A 21,305-nucleotide genomic window follows, 5' to 3' on the forward strand; every position below is an offset into this window, starting at 1 on the left:
ATTATGGGAGATGTAGTTTGTAGTCAATTCGTGCTCAAAACCTATTTTAAGTCAATGTCGGCCTATAAAATGCTGCGGGGGCCACATAAAATGACATGGCGGGCCACATGTGGCCCGCGGGCCTTGAGTTTGACACATGTGGGTTAGTAAGTGACGGTAGCCTTCAGACCTGAGCCAGGCCGCCATCTGAACTGGGCTTGAAACTCACATTCCCTATTTATTCTGCTTCCAAAAGACAGATGCCCCAACTAATGGTGGAACTTAATTCAAATTATTAATTGGGTTAATCCCAAAATATATTGACAAAATAAGCAACATTTTCAATTCAAGCACACGTTTTGTTTCTAAATTATTGAGTAAAGAGATATATAAGCTCAACAGCAAATATATTTGTTGTTTGGTGCAAAGGTACTCAGCTTTGAAGTGTTTCCAGATCCACTGATCATTCATGTAACTTTTTTGAGAAAATGCTTTGGAAATGTGGACGCTGACATTAGCTTTGGGGACATCTGCGTTACTGCAGCATGTTTAGCATTGAGATACTATTTGCTACACAACTTGCACACAACAGTAGTTTTTTTTCCAGTGTCCTATCAGATAATGTTTTTTAAGCAAAAACTCTGGCTGGAACCTTTGTATATTTAAAAATATGATTAATTGTGTTAAAATTTCTAACATATCCAAATCTACATGATTAAATAATCGAAATAAAAATGTTCTAGTCCCTGCCACAGTCCCAAGATGTTCAAAGACTCACAATCTGGCCTATAACTAATAACTTTAATTATTAAAATTGCCTGATCTAGCTTTGATAAAGACTCTGTTGGAACATTAGGGAGCAATTTGCTGCCAGAAAGACCTGATGAGAACATGTGTGTGTATTTGTACCAGTTGACATGATGGCAGGTACCCCAAAGTAAGAAAAAGCTCCGTTCTCAAACTTCAGCGCTTCTTTACCAAACTCCACCTCAACTCGGCCCTGGAAAACAAAACACCCCAGTAACACGCATGTTGACATCACAAACACCTGTGCAGGTGAAGAGTAAGATTACAGCCGGTACCTGCAGAACCAGGATGAAGTAGTCGACCGGTTTGTTGCGGTGGAAAAGGAAGTGGTGCTGAGCTCGTTTGTTCTTCTCGTCGAATTTGAGTTCCTGGACCACACTGGGGTGCTTGATGAGCCTCAGCAGGATCTTCTCTGAGATGTGCGCAGGTTTAAAGGGCTCCACCTCTAACAAAGGAGGAGCTTCAGTAACATGGCACAGTCTACCAATGTCTCAACATTGTAGTTTCAAAAGTAAAGAGATTATCAATGTTCTATTTTTTAAAATAAACCAGTAAAGATGTGCAATATTCATTTTTAGTCTCTTTTCTATAAGACACGTGTCAAACTCAAGGCCCGAGGGCCAAAACTGGCCCGCCGTAGCTTTTTATGCGGCCCTCTAGACTCATAAATAGAACCGTCAAAATAACAGTGTGCTTATGTGCTAATGCATAATTGTGAGTTTATTGCAGATTTTTCTCAAAAATCCCATCCCAACAGTATCATACTGCCACCACCGTGTTTCTCCATTGGCATAGTGTGTTCTTTGAACAATGGTTTCCTACGATACCTGTGGAGAGGAAGCGATGTGTTGCCAGGAGCAGCTGGGGGGAAATCTTGACTTTCATTTCATTTTCCGACAGTTTGAAGATGGAAAAGTCCTGCTGCTTCCTCTCATGGTGGGAAACCCGCCGCTTTGTCCGGTTATCAGCTGAGGCATAAACCAACACACACAACATGAGTGTAAAATCATCTCCTCAGAATCCCATGCTAACTTCTCAAACAGTACAACCAAGCGTGCATGCGTGTGTGTGTGCGCGTACATACTGTAGAGATCCGTCTCATCAAGAATCTCCGACTTGATGATTTCCTCAATCACGTCCTCCAAGGTGATGATGCCCATCACCTCGTAGAACGGGTCGCCCTCGCCCTCGTTGTTCACGCGCTGCACGATGGCGAGGTGAGACTTTCCTGTAATCACAACAAATAACTTTCACCCAAATAATCACAGCTGGGAAGGAACTACTAGTTACATTTACTTGAGTAGCTTTTTTTTTCTTTTTATGTACTTTTAGGAATATTTCTACTATGCTGTAATTTTTACTTTTACTTCAGTAATTTTATTATGAAGTATTTCTTGAATAAAATTTCTGGATTTTTTACCTACTGAAAGAAAAACAAGCATGTTTTAACGTAAAATTCACCAGACACAGACCTGCAGATTTTGTTAAAGTTTTATAAGTTTTTATTGAAAGAAACTGATTTGGTAAAAAAAAAAAAAAAAAAAAAAAGCCTAATCTTATATTTTTTGTTACTTATATGAATTATTGTCATTTTTACATATTGAGACTTTTTACCAAAAGCAGATTTAATAAAAGTTCAATCTAAACTTGCACACTTGCATTATTCCTCCTAATTAAAGAAACACACAATATAATTCTTCCTAATTGTTGTTTATGTACTTTTGTTGTGCATTAAATACAGTAAAGTTTATCTATTAAAAACAAAATATATGAAAGATATGTTTTAATTTTTTTAGTTTCTGAACGAGTTAAAATGTTACATAATACCAAAAAGAAAATATGATTTATTATTAAATACAGACGTGTAACATCATGGCCATTTTCTAGACTAGATTAGAAGTGTTACCCACAAAACACACCTTATAAAGTAAGTCTTCACATTGTCCAGCATCCAAGCATTTTAACTGAAAGTTGGCTGGAAGAAAAAACTCTTGTTTCCAAAAAATAAGAATAACAGCAATCTTGAAGGAACCAACTTGTGCAGTGAAAAATAATCAGTGAGAAAAATATTGGAGTCTTATGCAAAACAAAAACGTAAGATGAGTAACTCATTATGAGGAACACAACAGATAATATAAAACATCATGGTGTATTTAATTTGAGTTTATTATTGAATATATTTGTACAATAACTGAGCAGCAATGCTCTCCTCTGCCGAACGCCTTCAAACCAAAACTTCTGACGCGCAGAGTGAGAGTTGAATTATGCAAAAACTAACGGAGAATATTAAACGAGCAAAGAGACGAGACAGCATGAAGGGCATGAAGTGAAAATGAAGCAAACTGAATATTTTATGAGGTTCTCTGTTCCAGGACAAACAGCAGAGGGCGAATGGTTCAGAAAAGACATTTCAAAAAGTTCAGAGTCACAAATGACATAAAAAGAACAGATCTTTAGGCTAAATTGACTATTACTTTTTAAAATCAGTTTAATTGATGGCTGCATTCTGACTTGGATTAAATATTCCTCATCCAGGATGTGTTTGTCTAATTCACGCTGAAGCTGCTCGTCTCCATACCAGCACTTTGCTGCAGTTGTTGTTCACAGCAAGGGGGGCTGTTACTTGGCAACCTGCAGTGTGTGATTCACACTGCTTAGCATTCAGGCCAAATATTCGCTCTCCTGGTTCTGCAGGCTTCTGGCTGCAGCTCTGCACTACTGTGAAACGCAGCCACAGCCGTGCTGAGGATCCTAATTTCATCCACATGAACGGCATTTCAGCTTCTGGTCACTGAATGGATGGCATTGTGTCCCAGTGCCTCCAGAGTAATTAGATTTCTGCACTGTAAAACATTTGAAAGTGGCTTAACTTGAAAATGAAAGTCCACCTGCCACCTGGAAAATGAAATTAAAGTCACAAGAAAATTGTTTTGGTTTTTACTCAGAAATTAAAGTTCATAAAGTTGATTTAACAACAAGAGACAAATTGTCTAAACTTTGTTTTTTAAGTTCATTAATCTTGAATTGTGAGTTTTAACTTAATGCTGCAATTTAATCCAAATCATTATTTCACAATATTCAAGAAAAAATCTTCCCTCACCTGGTTAAAGAGCCACGTTTCTCTATTATTTTACTCATAATATCAAGTTAAAATAACATATTTTACTTTAGAATAATTTAAATTCTTGTTTCAAGTTGCAATTTCTGATCTGATGATGAATTTTGTTAGACATCACAATGAATTCGGCTCAGAAACATTTAGTGTGAACAGGACTTTATCCTCAGGCTTTAAAATAAACATTTTCCTTAATAAAAACAAAAGTCGGATCAATGTGACGCTCTTCCATCTCAGGATACAGAAACATGCCGCTAAGCATTCTGGGAAATAGTTCCCACTCCTGTCTTTTGATGAAGTTTAGACTAAATAATTGTGAGAACAAGACCACTGAAGGAGCTTTCTGTCATTTTTTTTCTTCTTCTGCTTCTGCAGGATTCTCATGGTAAAGAGAAAAACTGGCTGCATTTTTCTGCTGCAGAGCCAGGAAGCGTTCCTGCAGAGAGGAGAGCAGAGGGCAAAAGAGATAATCCTCCATGTAGATTATCTCATCCAGGTCATCTACACGCAGAAAGCCTGATTACTTTTAAAAGGAACAATTGTGATTATGTGGCTGGTTCAATATTTATTCAACTTCTGGAGCTCCTAAAACAATCACTGCGTGTTTAGCAGATTGGCAAAGTATCTGCTTTGCTAAACTAAACAAAAATACTAATAATCTGATGATGTTTCCTGTACACAGAATCTGCCTCCTCCGTTTACTGCTGTCCTCACCACAAACCCAACAGACAGAAAAGTGCTGAGTCTGCAGCATCCATGGACGAGGCGGTGGAGAGCAGGGAGCTCCGTGATTGGCTGGAGCGGACCCCACCCTCAGAAACAGCCTGACTGAGACCACAGAGCCTCTGCAAACTGGGCATGACTCTTCGTTTTGGTGCAGGGCGGGCTGTGCCTGCTCAGGCTGCAGGTTCTCACACTTTCTGAAGCAAGAGGCCGGCTCGGTTCACGCCAACATGCACGCAGCTTTCTGTTTTACTAAATTATCCACTTAATCTGAGGAAGATTCTGGATTTCAGGAATCACATCGACCTCCAAACGTCGCCTGGTCGCAGCATTATGCAATCAAGTGACTCATTTGTTTGGGACAGAATGCTGAGCTAAATGTTTCCTGGGGTATTTTTAGGATATTTCACAGTGTTGCCATGGCAACAAATGATGTGCATGCACTGCAAAAAAAATAAAAAATCTTAGCATGTTGGTCGAGTTTCTAGTGCAAAATATCTTGCAAATATAAGACAAACTAACTTAGAAAGCAACTTTTCAGCAACATGCAGAGGTGTGTTTTCAGTAAATAATTCTTCATATTGATGAAAAAGTTTTAGTTCTGTTGGCAGATAATTTCACAGGGAAAAAAACACCCACAATTACAAATCAAAAATCTGAAGTTAGTTGGGCTACTTTACCTCACAAAATCATTCCCGCACTTTACAAGAAAAGAAGTTAATACAAATGTTCTGATATTTTTTACCAAAGTTACATTAAAACTACAGGGTAGGCCATGAGTTTCCATACTTAGGAGAATGTAAAATGTACATTTCTTTTATATTTCAGACACCCAAGAAGGAGAAATTATACTGATGGCTGGATCAGGAAGCAGTCAAACGGTTGCACGAAACTTTAACAGAACACAAGCATCACACACGACACAATGGCAAAACTTATTTGCAAGTTTCAGAAAACTGGAAATGTTGCAGATCAACCATGAAATGGTCCAAGATGTGCAGCGATTACACAGAGTCCCACAAAAATAAAAAAGGGCTGTCCAATATAAAATGTTCATTTTTTTCTACGTATGGAAACTTATAGCAAACCCTGCAATAAAACCTAGAAAGCAAATCCAAAGATTCACCAGAACCTTGCCTCGCAAAAATATTCCCACCCTTTAAACTCAGAGATATTAGAAAATAACTACTTTAAAAAATGTTGTTTATGAATAAGTGCACTGCAAAAACACAAAATCTTACCACGTTTTTTTTCTGTCTACACTGTAAGAAAAAACCGTCTCTAATTTAAGTATTTTACTGTAAATTAGAGAAGGTTTTTTGTATGTAGTTTCTAGTACTTGAATTAAGACAAAACTAACTTATAAGTAACTTTTCAACAAGATGTAGGAGCTTGTTTTAAGTCAATTTCACTTATGACTTATATTTTACTTAAACTGAAATAAAATAATAATAATCTACCAATGGAAGTATGACTTTTTCATTAGTATTAAGGAATCATTGACTGTACAAGTTCCTATATCTTGCTGAAAAGTTATTTGGAAGTTAGTTTTGTCTTATTTCAAGTAAAAAACTTGACTGCAGATTTAATGTTTTTACCGTGTGTTGGTGGAGGTTTTAGTTTAATCCTAGTTGACCGAAGAGGCTCCTCACCTTTTTTAAACTCCTCCAGCATCGCGTCCAGCTTGGTGTCGTTGAAGACGCAGTGCAGCGGGTGTTTGTAGAACTGCGTTATGGTTTTCAGCGGAGTGCAGTCGTCCGGGTCCACGAAGGCCAAGTCCTTGACAAACAGGATGTCCACTATGTTGGACCTCTCGTTCTCGAACACCGGTATCCTGGTGTAGCCGCTCTCCATGATCTCCGACATGGTGTTGAAATCCAGCACCACGTCCGACGCCAGCATGAAGCAGTCGCTCAGCGGCGTCAGGACGTCCTCCACCGTCTTGGTGCGCAGCTCCAGCGCGCCCTGGATGATGTTCAGCTCCTCTTTCACCAGGTCGTGGTACGGGTCTGTGACGCGCAGCATCTCCAGGAGCTTCTCTCTGGTGTAGAAGTTGGAGATCTCCTGGTTGAGAATGAGGTCCAGCAGTTTGCTGATGGGGTAGGAAATGGGGAAGGAGAGCACCATCAGCAGCCGCGTCACCCAGATGGTTTTGGACGCGATGGCCAGGCCGTGACGCGATGCCACGGAGTGAGGAAGAATCTCCCCGATGAAGAAGATGCCAAAGGCGCAAATGACGGTGGAGAGCCAGGTCATGCCCAGGATCTGGCACATCCACACCGCCAAGGACGCGTTGATGATCGCGTTGCCCAGCAGCAGCGTGCACAGGACGTAGTTCCCATGCCGACGCACAGATTCAATCTTCCGCGCGTAGTTCTGCTCCTTGTCGGTGCCGCTGTTCTGCAGGACTTGTAGCTCCACCGGATCGAGCGCCAGCAGGCTGAGGTTCAGTCCGCTGAAAAGAGCCGATAAGCCGAGCAGCAGGACGGAGACCAGGACCTGCAGCCAGAGCTCCGGGACAGCAGAGCGCTCTGTCACCGCGACCCAGAAGTCTCTTGTCCGGTAGTGTTCCCACTTGGATCCGTCGAAGGCGCACATGGAGTAATACTTAATCTTCTCCCCTCTTCGCAAGTCTTTGGCCAGCAGCTCGACCAGCACAGAGTTCTGACTGGAAGCAGACTTGAAGGAACCTAAAACCTCGATGTCGGACGTCCTGGCGTTCTTGTCCATGCACATGTTCCTCTTGGGGTGGACCTGTCCCTCTCTGCCGGGACTCGGCTCCTCGATGAAGGCGATCCAGGGCGCGGCATTGTTGGCGCGGGTCCCCGCGGTGCGGTTGAGCCTCTGCGGGGAGGTGGAGTAGTACACCCGCAGCATGAAGCGGGTTCCCTCCGTGGCTTTCAGCACCCCGTCGTCCACGGACAGCTCCGCTCCGGTCTCCTCCGGACGGAAGCCGAGCAGGCAGAGAGCCGGGCTGGGCATCAGCCAGCAGAGGCCGAGCAGGAGCCATAGGCAGCGGGGCGGAGAGAGAGGAGCCCCGCGGGACTGCGGGGACCTGAGGCAGCACCGCGCAGCCTCATCCTCCGCAGCCATGATGCGGTGTGATGAACTGGCTCAGTCCGGGGATCCGGAGTCACGTGGTGCCGCCCGGTTCCGGTCCATGTGGGAAAAGGAGGGACAATCAGCGGTCCGTTTTAACGGTGCTGATTCCGGCGATGCAACACAGCGGAGGAGATGCGCCATCAGCGCCATTACGTCACTTTCTAATAATAGGCGCGAGCTCTGGAGTTGACATTTTGCTCTTTTCAAAATCTCTGCGCCTTTTTATGATGACAACCTGCAGGAAAACGGCGGATTAAACAGCAACACTCTACAGCTGTCAGGGAGGAACAGCTGTTGCTCCTTGGATAGTTTGCCGGAAACGAGACTTTTGTTGAGCAAAAGTTTTCACGGCTTTCCGTAGTGGGATCATTTAGTGATAATTTCTGCTGTGTTGGGGATTTAAATTCTTTTGAGACACCTTTAATTATTTTATCAGACTAAAACTGCTACAATTACCTTTCTTTGTTAGAAATGTCCATCTTAATAATTAATATTGTATAAATATCCTCTCAACATGAAAGTATTTTTTGAGTTTTAACTGTACTCACGATCTGATTCAACAACAAAAGCGTTGGAACAATCACAGAGACAGTAACTGCAGATGTTTGAAGTCAGCCATCTTGTTTTCAGAGATTTAAAAGCTCAGAGTAACAGTATTTTAGAGGAGTTCCCATATTTACACGGCATGACGGATCTGTCTTCCTTTGCACTGCAAACTGAACACGAGTTATTTTCTGGCCACAGAGTAAAGAACTTTACAAAATTTGACTTAAAATTGAGTTGCCAGTCATGTGTTTCTTCTAGAGTAATCGAAAAGGAAGAATAAAGACAGAAAGAGCAAAAGGAAGAAAGAAAATAGTAACTTGTATTGTTTTATGGGAATGCATGTAGGTAACTTTGGGTTAAAATGAAAATATATTTCCCTATGTAAACTGGACTTATTGGTTTTACAAGGTGTCTTGAAATTGAATGTGTTGTTAATGTTCTCTATTTAATTAGAATTTGTGTCCGCATGAGGGCGCTGTTTAGATGTTTCTGTGGGAAAGTTGATTAAAGTCTTTTATTTTTCCAGGTTTAGTTATGCAGAAACGCATCTAAAAGGTTCAGGACTCTGTCCTGCTTCATGGGTCCCAACAAAACTTTCACACTATTTAACCACATCAAACATCAAATCATTTCCTTTCAGCCTTTAAAAGGACAGTGAGACGATGAGGACCCTGGTTAAAAATTGTTACTCTTTAACAAACTTAAATGTATCTGTGCAGATATCAGATAATTTAACCTTCAGAAGAAATGGAGCATTGTTTCAATAAAGCAGAATGAAGCAATATTCTCCTTTCATTTTGTGTTTCTATGCACAGTTTTGTCTCCTTCGTTTCAGTGTTACCTGAATTTTTATTTTATTTTATTTTATTTTTTTTATTAAGGACCAAAAGTTAAGATCTTTCTTCTCTAAGCAACTGGGACCGCCATCCCTGAACATAAACGTACAAAATGTATCAATCTGGATAAAGATGGAGCGATGAGCGCAGTGTGATTGGAAATGAGTCTTTAAACAGATGAACAGAGGTCAGGTTTTATTCCTCAGTGAAATAATCAACTAATACGGTTTCAGATAGATTGATTTTATTACAGACTCAAAGTCCATATTACATAAGAGAACAATCAATGATAACAATAATAAAAAGAATAAAAACACTCCTAAACATACCAATGTTTCCAGAACACAGATGTGTCTCTTACTGAACTATAATTACATTAGTCAGCAATATGATTATTTCTATTATTAGACTCGTTTAATGGGCAAATAAATTCATACATGACATTTCTTAAAATGAAGAGCTGACACTATAGCAGATTACTTCATGAAAGTTATCTTTGTGTAGTAATTAGAAACATATTTGTTCAAACAAACAAACAAAAAAAACTTAAGTGACAAAAGAAGAAAAAAAATTCTTGAGTATCACTGGAGACCAATAACTGAGCCCTGAGGGACACCTGAACTGATGTAGTAAAAACATTATTTATTATTATTTATGATGATGATTGTTATTTATTGGTTAATCCTAATGTGGATCAGCTGGAAGAGCATCAGGTCAGCTGCTGCTAAGTTACAAACCCAACATGTTGGTGTTTTTACCCACAGCTGCTTCTTTCTCAGGCTTCAAACCTTTTTTTCTTTTTCTTGTTAAGTGATCAAATAGAAAAAAAAAAGATGACTTGTGTTCATTGAAACCTTAGAGGTGCAGAAAACTCTTTTGTTATTGAGAAAATTAATGGAAAAGAATAATTTGTTTCTCTTTCCAGCTTCTTATTATTCAATAAAAACAAGAAGCCAGTCTAAATGTGGATATGATGAGAGGAAGCTAATAAACTGCGTGTATTGAGTTCATGAGCAGAAATGGATAAATTACATTTATGGGAAAAGGGGAGCTGGCATGAGGTGAGAGCCACGGTGAACAATCAAGTTCCAACTGGCAAAAACTTCAGGAAACTGAGAAATCAACAGATTTTTAATGAACTAAATGCGTTTCAAAGTTTGTCCACACGGTGGCAGTAGCGCAAAGGCTGCCGGCGCTTCCCCAAGCAGACGCCAGGTTGTTTTTGCTCATTAAATGGGTCACCTGCACTAACAGAGTAATTAGGGGAGGATTTAATTTATATGTCATGTCGTAAATTAGCAATGGCCCAATTCTTCTGGCTGCCAATCAAAGTTCAGTTGGATGTTAGTGTTCCTGTCACTATTTTTATTCTTTCCACGTTTCTTTGTCTGCACGACGGGGAATCCATGATGGGAGATTTTGAAAAATAGGTTGCTTTGTTTCTCAACTCAAAACGGGCACTTATTGTTTTCTGAAATATGAGTTTGCAGTGAAAAGATTAAAATGCAGAACATTTTCAGCATACAAATATAAAGTTTCTTGTATGAAGAAAACATTCGTTATCTTGTTTTTCTTTCTCAAAAATTTTGTTTTTTTGTCATTAATTAAAAACCTAATCATAAAAATACAAGTATTCATTTTTATATTACAAGATTTTTTTATAGACATCAAAAAAATATTTCGAAAAGTCTTCACCATTTTAATTTAGCTGAACTGACGATAAAAATAAATAAAAATGCCTCTTTGAACCTAGAAATGTGTAACTGCAGGCTAAAACTGTCAGGTTTGGTTCGTCCTCAAACCCACCAGTAGGGGGCGCTTTGTCCACGTGGGCGAGGCCAGACCTTTGTATTAATATGCAGAAATGTATAAAGTATTTGGCGGTAGTTTTAAGTAAGCGGGTTGCTTTTAGTGCAGAGGTCATCTCTGTCACATGACCTCAGCAGCGAAACGGCTCCAAAAGAAAGAAAAAAAATCGAGTGGCTTCTGGTCAATTTGAAAGCTGTTCAAACCTGAATCTGCTAATGTTTAAAGGACAGTTAGTGATTAACTGGGCTGGATAAGGATTGTTGGTTGCAGCAGCTGCACAGACAGCGAGCGGATCGAGCCGCTCTGCCCGCTTCAGCATGCTCTGTGTCCGGGTCTGGACACGCTGTGGTGTCCGATACCGACCGTGGAGACGAAACGTGAGCCACAAGGCCGCCGCCAGGCTGGATCTCAGCGGCATTTACCCCCCAATTGCCACTCCGTTCACCGCCAAGGAGGACGTAGACTACCGGAAGCTGGAGGAGAACCTGCAGAAATATGACGAGATACCGTTTAAAGGTTGGAGCTCAGCTTCACACAGCTCAGACAAACCGAACCTTAATGCTTCAATGATGATCCTTCACATGTTAAACACTGGACCAGAAAGTCTGCATTAAATACATGTTGTTACTGTTTTTAGTATTGCAATAAGTTTGGCTTGTTTTCTACCCTAAGTTTTAAAAAAATAAGACTAAGCTCTTGTCTGTCGCCCCCTACCGTTCTAGAGTTGGTACTACGTTTTTTTATTTATTTATGCATTTATTTCATGTAAAAACACGAAGATAAAACAATAACCCAGATACAGAAACATAACAAAACAAAACGATGCGAAGCAGAATGCCTTTTATTGTTGTTGTACAGAAACATAACGAAATTATCCAAATAACAAAGACAAACACTTCTTTTAAAATAATAAATAACTGTGTGCTATCCAGGTTCTCCATAAGTTACCAAAACTATCCCGTTATCCCAATGAGCAAGAATGGCTTCTGTTTTTTAATTCACAGCCACAAACTTAAATTTCAGGTGATACACCAACACAAATGCACATGCCTGGAAAGTGGAAGGATAATTATAGATGATTTTGCTAAATTTTCACAAATAAAAACCTAAAACTTGTGGTGTTTGTTTGTATTCAGTTCCCTTTACTCAATACTTTTTAGTTTAAATATTTGAGGACTTTTCACCATCAGCTTTGCAAACCTAGAGACTGAAATCTTTCCTGACATTTTGCTTATTTTACTTTAGAATAACTTGAATTCTTGTTTCAACAAAATTTATGATCTGATAATGAATTTTATTAAATTACGCTCTAAGACATTTAGTGTGAACAGGACTTTATCCTCAAGCTTTAAAATAAACATTTTCCTTAATAAAACACCAGAGTCGGATCAATGTGACGCACTTCCATCTCAGGATACAGAAACATGCCGCTAAGCATTCTGGGAAATAGTTCCCACTCCTGTCTTTTTCTCCTTTCAGTTTTTTAAGTGCTAACCTGAAAACTCTAGTTTATTAAACTCTTTCAGGTTTGACAAAATTAATAAAAAGTTAACACAACTTACTGCTGTAAGTTTGTCTTCCACAAACTCACATTTAGGTTCAAAGTCTAAAAGTTTAAATTTATTTGACTTAAAGAGTAGAAGACAGTAGACACAACTAAATGTGGCTGAAATGCTTAGTAAAAAGCCATTGTGTGAGTCCCAGGTTAACGCTGAGAGTGTTTTTGCTGCTGCAGGTCTGGTGGTTCAAGGCTCCAACGGTGAGTATCCGTACCTGACGGAGGAGGAGCGGGTGGAGGTGGTGGCGGCGGTCAGACGGTCCCTGCCGCTGGGGAAGCTGCTGCTGGCCGGATCAGGCTGTGAATGTAGGTGGGACTCTGTTCACACATTTAATAGACATAAATACACACATTTACAACAAACACACACTTTTCAGATGCGTTATACACAAAAAAAAGTTCAAAATATACATTTGATCAATTTGATAATTATTTACTTGGAATACTGAAGGATTTATGAAAAACTAATTTTAAAAATGTGACTGTTGACGTTAATCTCATTTTTAGTTCATGGTAATTGGCATTGCTGTGAGACTATGCGAAGCTTCAAGATGAAGTTTATTAGAGCAAAAATCGAAACTCAATGGAGTTTTTTATTATTTTGATCCCAAAATAATCCTCTGCCTCTAAAAGTGAAAAGGTTATGACGTTATCATGTGTGCTGGTTATTTGATTTTTAGCACTGTAAAGTTTTATTTCAGTGCCTTTAAACTGAGTTTCAATGCGTATTTAAGCCTGAAATGATCTGAAATGGTAACGCGTTCCTCCCTGTGTGTGCGGCACCGTCTGGGTAACGAATCTTATGTTACCTGTAACTGCGTGGCGGCTAATGTGCTGAGAGTAAGACAGGTGTAAATATGAATCATAAAATCGTATCAGGAATGGCAGAAATCTCTTTATTTAGCTGTGAGAACCAGGTCAGCTGCTTGAAAGGTCATTAAATGCAGAAATACACAAGTATTTTCTTCATTTGGATTCATTAAATATTATATTCTTTCTTTTTGCAGCTTTATTTCATATTTAGTCTGTTTTCATTTTGCTAATGTTGTTTATATGTTTGCATGACACAGAGTGGCTGAGTGAGGAAATATCACATTAACAATTCATTTTTATCAAATCGTAGCTTTCTGAATCAAACCATGACAGAATGCTTTGATCGTCCAGAATAATAATTAAAAACAATTAGATTTGTAAGGAGAAAACTGTTATAAGACATAAAAAGTAAACTCTCTGTGTTTTGAATAATTAGTACAGCTGCAAAGCTCAAAAATTAATGTTTGACTTTAATTAGAGAAAAGTTTAACTGCGAAGTAAAATCAATGAGTTTTTTTTACGTTTCTGTTCAGGTTTTCATTCCAAACTTTTCAACTTTTTAAAGATTTTTCCTCATTTTCAAACATATTACAGTTTAATTTAAGATTGAAACAAACAACAATTTTTAATGGTGAGGTCAATCTCATTAGGGAAAAAAACGTCTCAAAATGTAAGTTTAAGTTTTAAAATACTTTTCAGTTTTACCGCAGACGCGAATGTTTACATGAAACATGGGAATGTTTCATCCTTTGAAAAACAGCATAAACTCTTGATGAAAGTTTATTATTGGTTAAATCCAATCTTTGGAGTCACAGAGGGTCAGTAAGAACAATTACAATAAGACGTATTTTACTCATTTTTAATCAGACATGTTTTTATTTAAAGCTTTAGTGTTTTAATTAAAAGGAAAGGAAATTGTGTGATTATAGAATCGCATGAGAGAAACACGGAGTTTAAATTAGATTGCAGTGACAAAGATTGAACAAGATTTTCATATTTTGACATTTCTGTGGTTCTAAACAGCTTTTTACACTTTTTTTTTTAAATCTTCATGATGCGTTTAAGATGCACATTAGATTTTGTTGTGCTTAAATAACTCAAAAAGGAATATATGAATATTTTTTATTAGTAATTCAGCAATACCTAAAAGCATCATCTGGAATCAAAGACTCACTAATGGGAAACAATGAATAGTTTTTAGAGTCTTAAAATGTTTTCTCACCTTTAGCTCAAACTGATGAAATACAAATTTATTTCTTTAATTTGAAGGTAAACGCTAATTAAGCATTTATCTTTTTTTCTGTTTTTGCCACACTTAAATGTTTCAGATCATCAAACACATTTTAATATCACACAAAGATAACTTGAGTAAATATAAGGTGCAGTTTTTACATGATTTTATTTAGGACACAAAGCCAGCCTGGCTCTATTAAGCATTAACTTGCCCCTAATCACTGGTTGTGCCATGCTTTGCAGCAGCAGCTTGAACTCTTATCAAGGTGTTAAAATAATTTTCACTCAGTTTTTTTGCATTGTTGTGGAGAAACTTTTGCCCCCTGCAGAGCTTTGGTTTTCGTTTTGTTTTTAGGCTTTTAGGAAACCTGCAAAATATGAATTTTGTTCTGCAAGGAACGTCGACCATCCATGAAAGACAATGAAGGCGTTTTCATGGCTTAGCTTTGTTTGAAGCCAGGCCTGTTGCTAGGTAACGGCCAGACTTCACTGGGGTTGCAAGGTAACCCAGTTCTTGCTGATTTGTGACGTTATATTCTGAAGGTTTTTGAACCTTATAGACTGATAACCCTTAAGCAACAACCAGAGTTGGATAGTAACTAGTTACACTTACTCAACTGCATTTATTTGAGTAAGTATATTTAAAAAAACTTTTAGGACATTTCTTTACTACACTGTGCTTTTTATTTTTACTTGAGTAAATTTTTTATGAAGTATTTCTGCTCTTACTTGAGTAAATTTTTTATGAAGTATTTCTGCTCTTACTTGAGTAAATTTTCTGGATTTTCTACCCACTGAATGAAAAACAAACACGTTTTAACCCAAAACTCACCAGACACAGACACACACCTGCAGTTTTTATTAAAGTTTAATAAGTTTATTAGTGAAAGAAACTGATTTGGAAATTTTTTTTCTTTTGTCTGATTTTGTTATTTTTTGTTACTTATATGAATTATTGTAATGTTTTACGTTAAAATACCAAAATATGCAAAACTTAACTTTCTGTTTTGTTCTGTCTGATTATTAAATTTTTAAATATTAATTAATAATTTGATCAATTACTCAGTAATTGAGTAGACTTTTCAACAAATTCTTTTTTACTCTTACTGGAGTCATTCTTGGATGGCTACTTTCTACTCTTACTTCAGTAAAAGTATGTCGTAGTAGTGCTACTCTTCAGTAAAAGTTTTTTGCACTCTGCCCACCTCTGCCACTGACTCTGTTGTTTTGTTTCTGTGTTTTTTCCGTCCAGCCACCAGAGCCACCGTCCAGCTCACAGCCAAGATGGCGGCAGCCGGCGCGGACGCCGTCCTCGTGGTGAACCCGTGCTTCTACAAGGGCAAGATGGACAGCCGCGCGCTCATTCATCACTTCACAAAGGTTAGCTGACAGGTTCACTGCAGAAACATAATCATGACTTCTGACATAAGATTGATTATTACCTCGTTGAGTAGAAGACAAGAAGTGAATATTATGCCTCTGTAAGTTTGCCGGAAGGAGGAAATTTGGGTGAATGCAGGATATCAGTGAGTAAAGGTAAAATTTTGTTGGCCAGATGAGATGGAGAGATAATTAGAATTTAATTAAATTATTAAATATTAAGTGATTAGACTAAATTTTAAGCATTACATAAAAAATAGACATGTTAAAGGTGACTTATTATGCTTTCTTGAACAGGTTTGGATAGATCAAAATATGTTCATTACATTTTTTCCACAAATCTGCTCAGTTCTGCCTACTTTGAGCTGTTTTAGGGCCTCCTGTCTCTTTAAAGTCAAATAAGCTCAACGTTTACACTCATGTGTAAAAATGACTGCAAGCAAATGTTCAATTCTACAACTGTACATCTTTGAAAAGTAGAAGTAGAGCCTCCTGCACAATAAGAAGGATGCAGCATGCGGTTTCAGGATGGCAATTCAACAATGAAACACTTGTCTTTTTCCAGTAGCCATTGTACAACACATACAGAGGTAAAACCTGCCGACCAAATGTGCTGGAGCTCAGCTGGGGTTGCTAGGTAACAGGCTGGGCTTCGCCGGGGTTGCTAGGTAACGCAGCGCCTGCTGATTTGTGACGTTACATTCCAATCATTTTTGAAAAGGGTCATCTTCTGAAAACCAATAAATGTGTTCATATTCCCAAAAAACAACTAGGCGTTTTCATTTTTTTTTTTTAAGTGCTTTTGCTGTTTTTGGGAGCAGTTGGGGCCCAAATAGAAGTATAAATGTGTACAAATTGTGAATTTTACATATTAGGTCGCCTTTAAGGGGTTTAATCTCTGCAGTTAATCCTAGTTCAGATACAAAATTATGTCAGAGTACACACTGCATTGAGATTTGAAGCTTGTGAGGATGTGTATTCTCAGACCGGTTGTCATAATGTTATGTCTGATCAGTGATTTGTCAGTCTAAGTCCAGCTGGTGGCGCTATAAAACCTTAAAATCCCCATAGAGCTTTTTAAAAATAAATGTGTGACCCTGAATATTACAGACATATTAAAAACTTTTGCAACAGAAACATTAAAAGCAAAACCGAGTTGATACATTTTAGCTTTTAAAACTTATTCAAGGCCTGAAATGCTTTCAGAAAATCAAACCTGCTGTCTGCTTTTATCAAAACTAACATTATGCATTAGGGTCAAAAGAGCTTTATTGGAAAAGTTAACCAAATGTTGACTAAGAGTGAAATAATGTTCAGAGATGGACTCAGAACAAGGTAAAGCTCTCAGGTTCAGACATGTCGTTCCTCCTCCGGCCTGCAGGTGGCAGACAGCAGCCCGGTGCCAGTGGTTCTGTACAGCGTCCCGGCCAACACGGGCCTGGACCTGCCGGTGGACGCCGTGGTGGAGCTGTCTCAGCACCCAAACATCCTGGGCCTCAAGGACAGCGGAGGAGACGTAAGCTCAGGACACTTTTTAGTTTAGTTTAGCTTTTCAGGGGGAAATTCTGGTCGTCTTTCGGTTTTTGTTGTTTTTTATTTTTTTTACATTTTATTTAATCTTTATTTTACCACGTAAGTTGATTGGAAACAAGTTCTCATTTTCAGGAAACATCAAAATGTCATTCAGCAGATGAACATCATAAAACACTCAAAGAAAACATTTTCATTCTGACTAAACTGCTGCTGCAGTTTGAGACTCGACCCAGTGAGCAACAATCAGTCCCTTCTGGACGTCACTACGTTGTGATCCATTAATGCAAATTTACTGTCATTCACACATTTTTTTGCATTTTTCATCATTGTGAGTTTCCCTCAAATCTGATCAATCACCGTAACGATTTGCATTTTTTCTGACCAATCACTGCAACCCGTCTGAATTTTGACCTGAATAGACCAGATTTCAACTTTAGCTCTAGAACAGTTTTAGAAAAAGGTTGCAACAGGTTTTTAAAAAACTGAGGCTCGAGAGACGTTTCCAAAGGAGCGTAAACCACATCGCAGCGTCAACAATAACTCAACAGTAACTCAACAATAACTCCTTAATTCTTAATTTCACATCTGTTTCTGATCCACGGGGTTTTGATTAGTTTTTATTTATCATAGTACATGGTTGATTTATCCTAAAATGTCCCCCAAATTTTTAAAGAGTCTTCTTCCTTTACCACAAAATACTGAACATATTTGCTTTAATTTGAAATCTAAAACAAATATGAAGAAGGGAGTCACCTGCTGAAGGTTTACTGTGTGTAAACACCCAGAACCGCGTGACGACTCGTTCAGTAAATCACAGTTTATCCTTGAAGTTCTTTGGTTTTGTTTACTATAAATTATCTTTCAATCCCAGTCAGTCATTTATTACTGAATTTGTAATCAGTTCGCAGCTGATTCACTTTGAATGTGTGTAAATAAATTTACAATTTTCCAAGTTGACTGTTAATGTTTGTTGAAAGTCCGTAGATGTTGTTGTCATGTCTGCATCATGTTCTGTTTTTCTTTTTTCTTTTTGAGTGAACGCACAGTATTTTAATTATCAGTTCAGCCTCCCAGAAACTGAAGTATCCCAGACTTTGTATAGGTTATTATTTTTTAAACTCAATAGCTGGCCGATGTTTTTTAAGACTGAATAAAAAGAAGCAGTTATGTGCAGATGAATGGACGGAGGTGCAGGGCCAACGAGGCTTTCAGTGAAGCTGAATGGAAAAAGTCATCACACTTGATCTTTACAGTGAGAATAACATTTATTCAACACACAAGGTCAAAATTTATCATCACTAACCTTTAATTTTGATCTTTCACCTGCAGTGACACTTTTTCTTCTGTTCTTTCGCTTATCCACTTAATTTCCAGATTTAAACAAAGTTAACGTCATAAAGCATCTTTTCCCTCTGAGTTTTTTTTAAACTACAAACTGAGGCTCTTATGTTACACAAAACAGGGACCCATGAAAGTTAACCAGTTTATTTCCCTTTATTGAAAAGACAGCAAAATTAATGAACGAGAGATTTGATACTTAATATTCATTATATCAACACCGTCGACGTTAAACAGGTTTTATGCTGATATTGACTCTTTGCAACTACATCATTAAATCATTTAAGGCGCCAGGATGTGAAGTGAGGGACTGACATTGTTTCCCAAAGTTGTTTTTACCAGTTTATTCATGGCTTCTTCTTGTTCAAGTCGAGCTAATTTGTCTGTGAACGTTACACACCTGGTTGGGGCTCACAGACGGCGGTATTTCGAAACAGCTAGCTTAGAAACCGACCCGTACCGCCTCCCTCCTGACGTGTTGATCAAATTACCGACTTTGTCTGAATTCACACCACATGATTTATATCAGTCATAAACAATGTTTCCCTTTTACACCGGAGGAGCCTTAAAAAAGTACAGAAGACGAGATGCTGACCAGTTTTTTCCATACATGCTAGGCTACATGACGGTGTGGCACTGTTTCCATGGTTACCAACGTTTAGACACGTACCTTCTCCATAATGCGATATTTAATATCTTTCAAATCATACTTTCTTGTAAAGTATATGAACGTTAATCTGTAACGAATGAATATAATGTACAAATTTTACTTTTTGGGGGAATTACTGATTTAAATAAACTGTTTCATGATATTCTAACTTTTTGACCAGCAGCTGAACATCATCAGAATAATTAGCAACTCCTCGCCAATGTTCCCCTGTAAATTACTGATATCAATAAATTTGAAAATATGATGAAATGCAGAAGGATTCTTCATAAAATCAAGAAAATTATGGACAATCCTGACCATCCTGTCCATGAGAAAACAGAGCATCTTCAGTCAGAGGCTCCTTCAGATTCGCTGTAACACAGACCTCTACGGGAGATCTTTCCTGCCAACAGTCATCACTATCTACAATAACTCTTCTGAAGAATCTGAATCAGTGAGTTGCAACATTTAATTCACCTTTGGGATCAATAAAATGTTTTTAATTTGAAGTTACTGTGTGCAGTTTAGTGGAACAAATCAAACTTCCTTTGTTTGCTTAAAGAAGTATATTCAAAATATTGTTTACATCATATTATCCTTGCATTTTAACAAGTAAATTCAGAGTTTTTTTATTATCAAATATTTCCCCACTACCAAAAGAAATTCACTGCTTTGACATGGTTCAAATATAAAACAACCTGTTTAAAATGGAAGCAGGAAGAAATGGCAACAAGTGGGCATGGACTCGGGAACTAACTGGTCAAGGACCAAACAGACGGGTTTGAATCGTCTTCCTGTTCAAAAATGAGCAATTTGCTGTTGTGTTTATGAAAAGACGGACTGATTGTCAGCAGCTTCTTCACGTCTGAAGGAGCCGTGGCGGCTGAAGAGCCTGAAACCAAAGTGCCTCCAGCTCTCTGGTGCTGCCTGATTGCAGGGTTGCGTGCCGGAAGGAGGAAGAACGCCTTGCTCTCGTCAGGCTCTTCATAGCTTTTTGTCAGTGTGGGAAGTGTTTGCAAGAAGTTGCAAATGGGTTCCTGGTTTGGGAAATGACATGTTTGTGAACTTGCTGTGAGACGGCAGAGTGGCGCTGCTCACATACAGAGCAGGACGGTTCAGCGTGACGAAGAACAACAGAGACGGGCAGCGAGCAGTTACATTTACTCTGCTGCATTCACCTGAGTAAGGTTTTTTAAAAAATAAGTACTTTTAGGAGTATTTTTACTATGCTGTACTTTCTACTTTTACTTCAGTAATTTTATGATTAAGTATTTCTACTCTTACTTGAGTAAAATTTCTGGATTTTCTGCCCTCTGAATGAAAAATAAACATGTTTAATGCTCTGTAGTAAAGCTTTAGGACATACTGAACTGTTGCTTTTTCTGTTTTTCGCTTCTGCTGCAGACGTGGGTGAATGAACCCAAGGTCTGCAAACTCCACAGAACGTTATTCTGAGAAAACATAATACAAAATAAACCTCTATTCTCCTTCAAGACAATCAAAACTCTCACTGAAGTAATCACAACGACTTTATTTGTTGCTTCGTTTTTATCTTTTGAGCATGTGTTCCTGGAAAAAAAGGTAGAAATGGCAATGAGCAGAAAATACTTGCAATGAATTTCAGGTTTTTTTTCTGTGAAATGACCAAAACCCTCATGTATTCTTTCCAACAGAAATTATTTTTGAATTCGCTTTACCTTCAACTCTAAACAGTGTTCATACCACTCAGCTAACCTTAAAATACCTGGGTAACACTTTATTTGAAGGGGGGTGAATAAGACTGACATGACACTTTCATAAACATGTCATAACACCTGTCATGAACATGAATAAGCCTTCATGAATATTTATGACTGTTGTCATAAAGCGTCATTCGGTAAATTA

At 38.3% G+C, this 21,305-nt stretch overlaps 2 protein-coding genes and 2 long non-coding RNA genes across 4 annotated transcripts in view; 2 read left to right on the top strand and 2 right to left on the bottom strand.

Moving 5' to 3' along the window:
- LOC103154488 (metal transporter CNNM1-like) overlaps positions 1-9,055 on the bottom strand; it is a 17,956-nt gene extending 8,901 nt beyond the window's left edge. Inside the window, exons 1-5 of the mRNA XM_007575782.2 lie at positions 6,277-9,055; positions 1,871-2,014; positions 1,614-1,754; positions 1,062-1,231; positions 889-979 (exon numbers count right to left, since the gene is read on the bottom strand). Of these exons, the coding sequence (XP_007575844.1) occupies positions 889-979; positions 1,062-1,231; positions 1,614-1,754; positions 1,871-2,014; positions 6,277-7,717 (1,987 nt within the window). The 5' untranslated portion in view covers positions 7,718-9,055. The remainder of the gene's footprint in view (positions 1-888; positions 980-1,061; positions 1,232-1,613; positions 1,755-1,870; positions 2,015-6,276) is intronic.
- LOC103154487 (uncharacterized) lies at positions 4,243-5,099 on the top strand. The gene is made up of 2 exons (XR_477934.2): positions 4,243-4,397; positions 4,584-5,099. It is a non-coding gene; the product is annotated as an uncharacterized LOC103154487 (long non-coding RNA).
- Positions 9,056-10,789: 1,734 nt separating the features above from the next.
- Positions 10,790-21,305, top strand: part of hoga1 (4-hydroxy-2-oxoglutarate aldolase 1) — an 18,973-nt gene continuing 8,457 nt past the window's right edge. Inside the window, exons 1-4 of the mRNA XM_007575783.2 lie at positions 10,790-11,433; positions 12,653-12,781; positions 15,774-15,901; positions 17,283-17,417. Coding sequence (XP_007575845.1) covers positions 11,235-11,433; positions 12,653-12,781; positions 15,774-15,901; positions 17,283-17,417 — 591 coding nt within the window. The 5' untranslated portion in view covers positions 10,790-11,234. The remainder of the gene's footprint in view (positions 11,434-12,652; positions 12,782-15,773; positions 15,902-17,282; positions 17,418-21,305) is intronic.
- Positions 15,563-21,305, bottom strand: part of LOC107833452 (uncharacterized) — an 18,572-nt gene continuing 12,829 nt past the window's right edge. The window contains exon 3 of the long non-coding RNA XR_001659201.1: positions 15,563-15,657. This is a non-coding gene — a long non-coding RNA (uncharacterized LOC107833452). The remainder of the gene's footprint in view (positions 15,658-21,305) is intronic.

This window comes from Poecilia formosa, unplaced genomic scaffold (genome assembly GCF_000485575.1).
Source record: "Poecilia formosa unplaced genomic scaffold, Poecilia_formosa-5.1.2 Scaffold388, whole genome shotgun sequence".
In the NCBI taxonomy this organism is placed as follows: Eukaryota; Metazoa; Chordata; class Actinopteri; order Cyprinodontiformes; family Poeciliidae; genus Poecilia; species Poecilia formosa.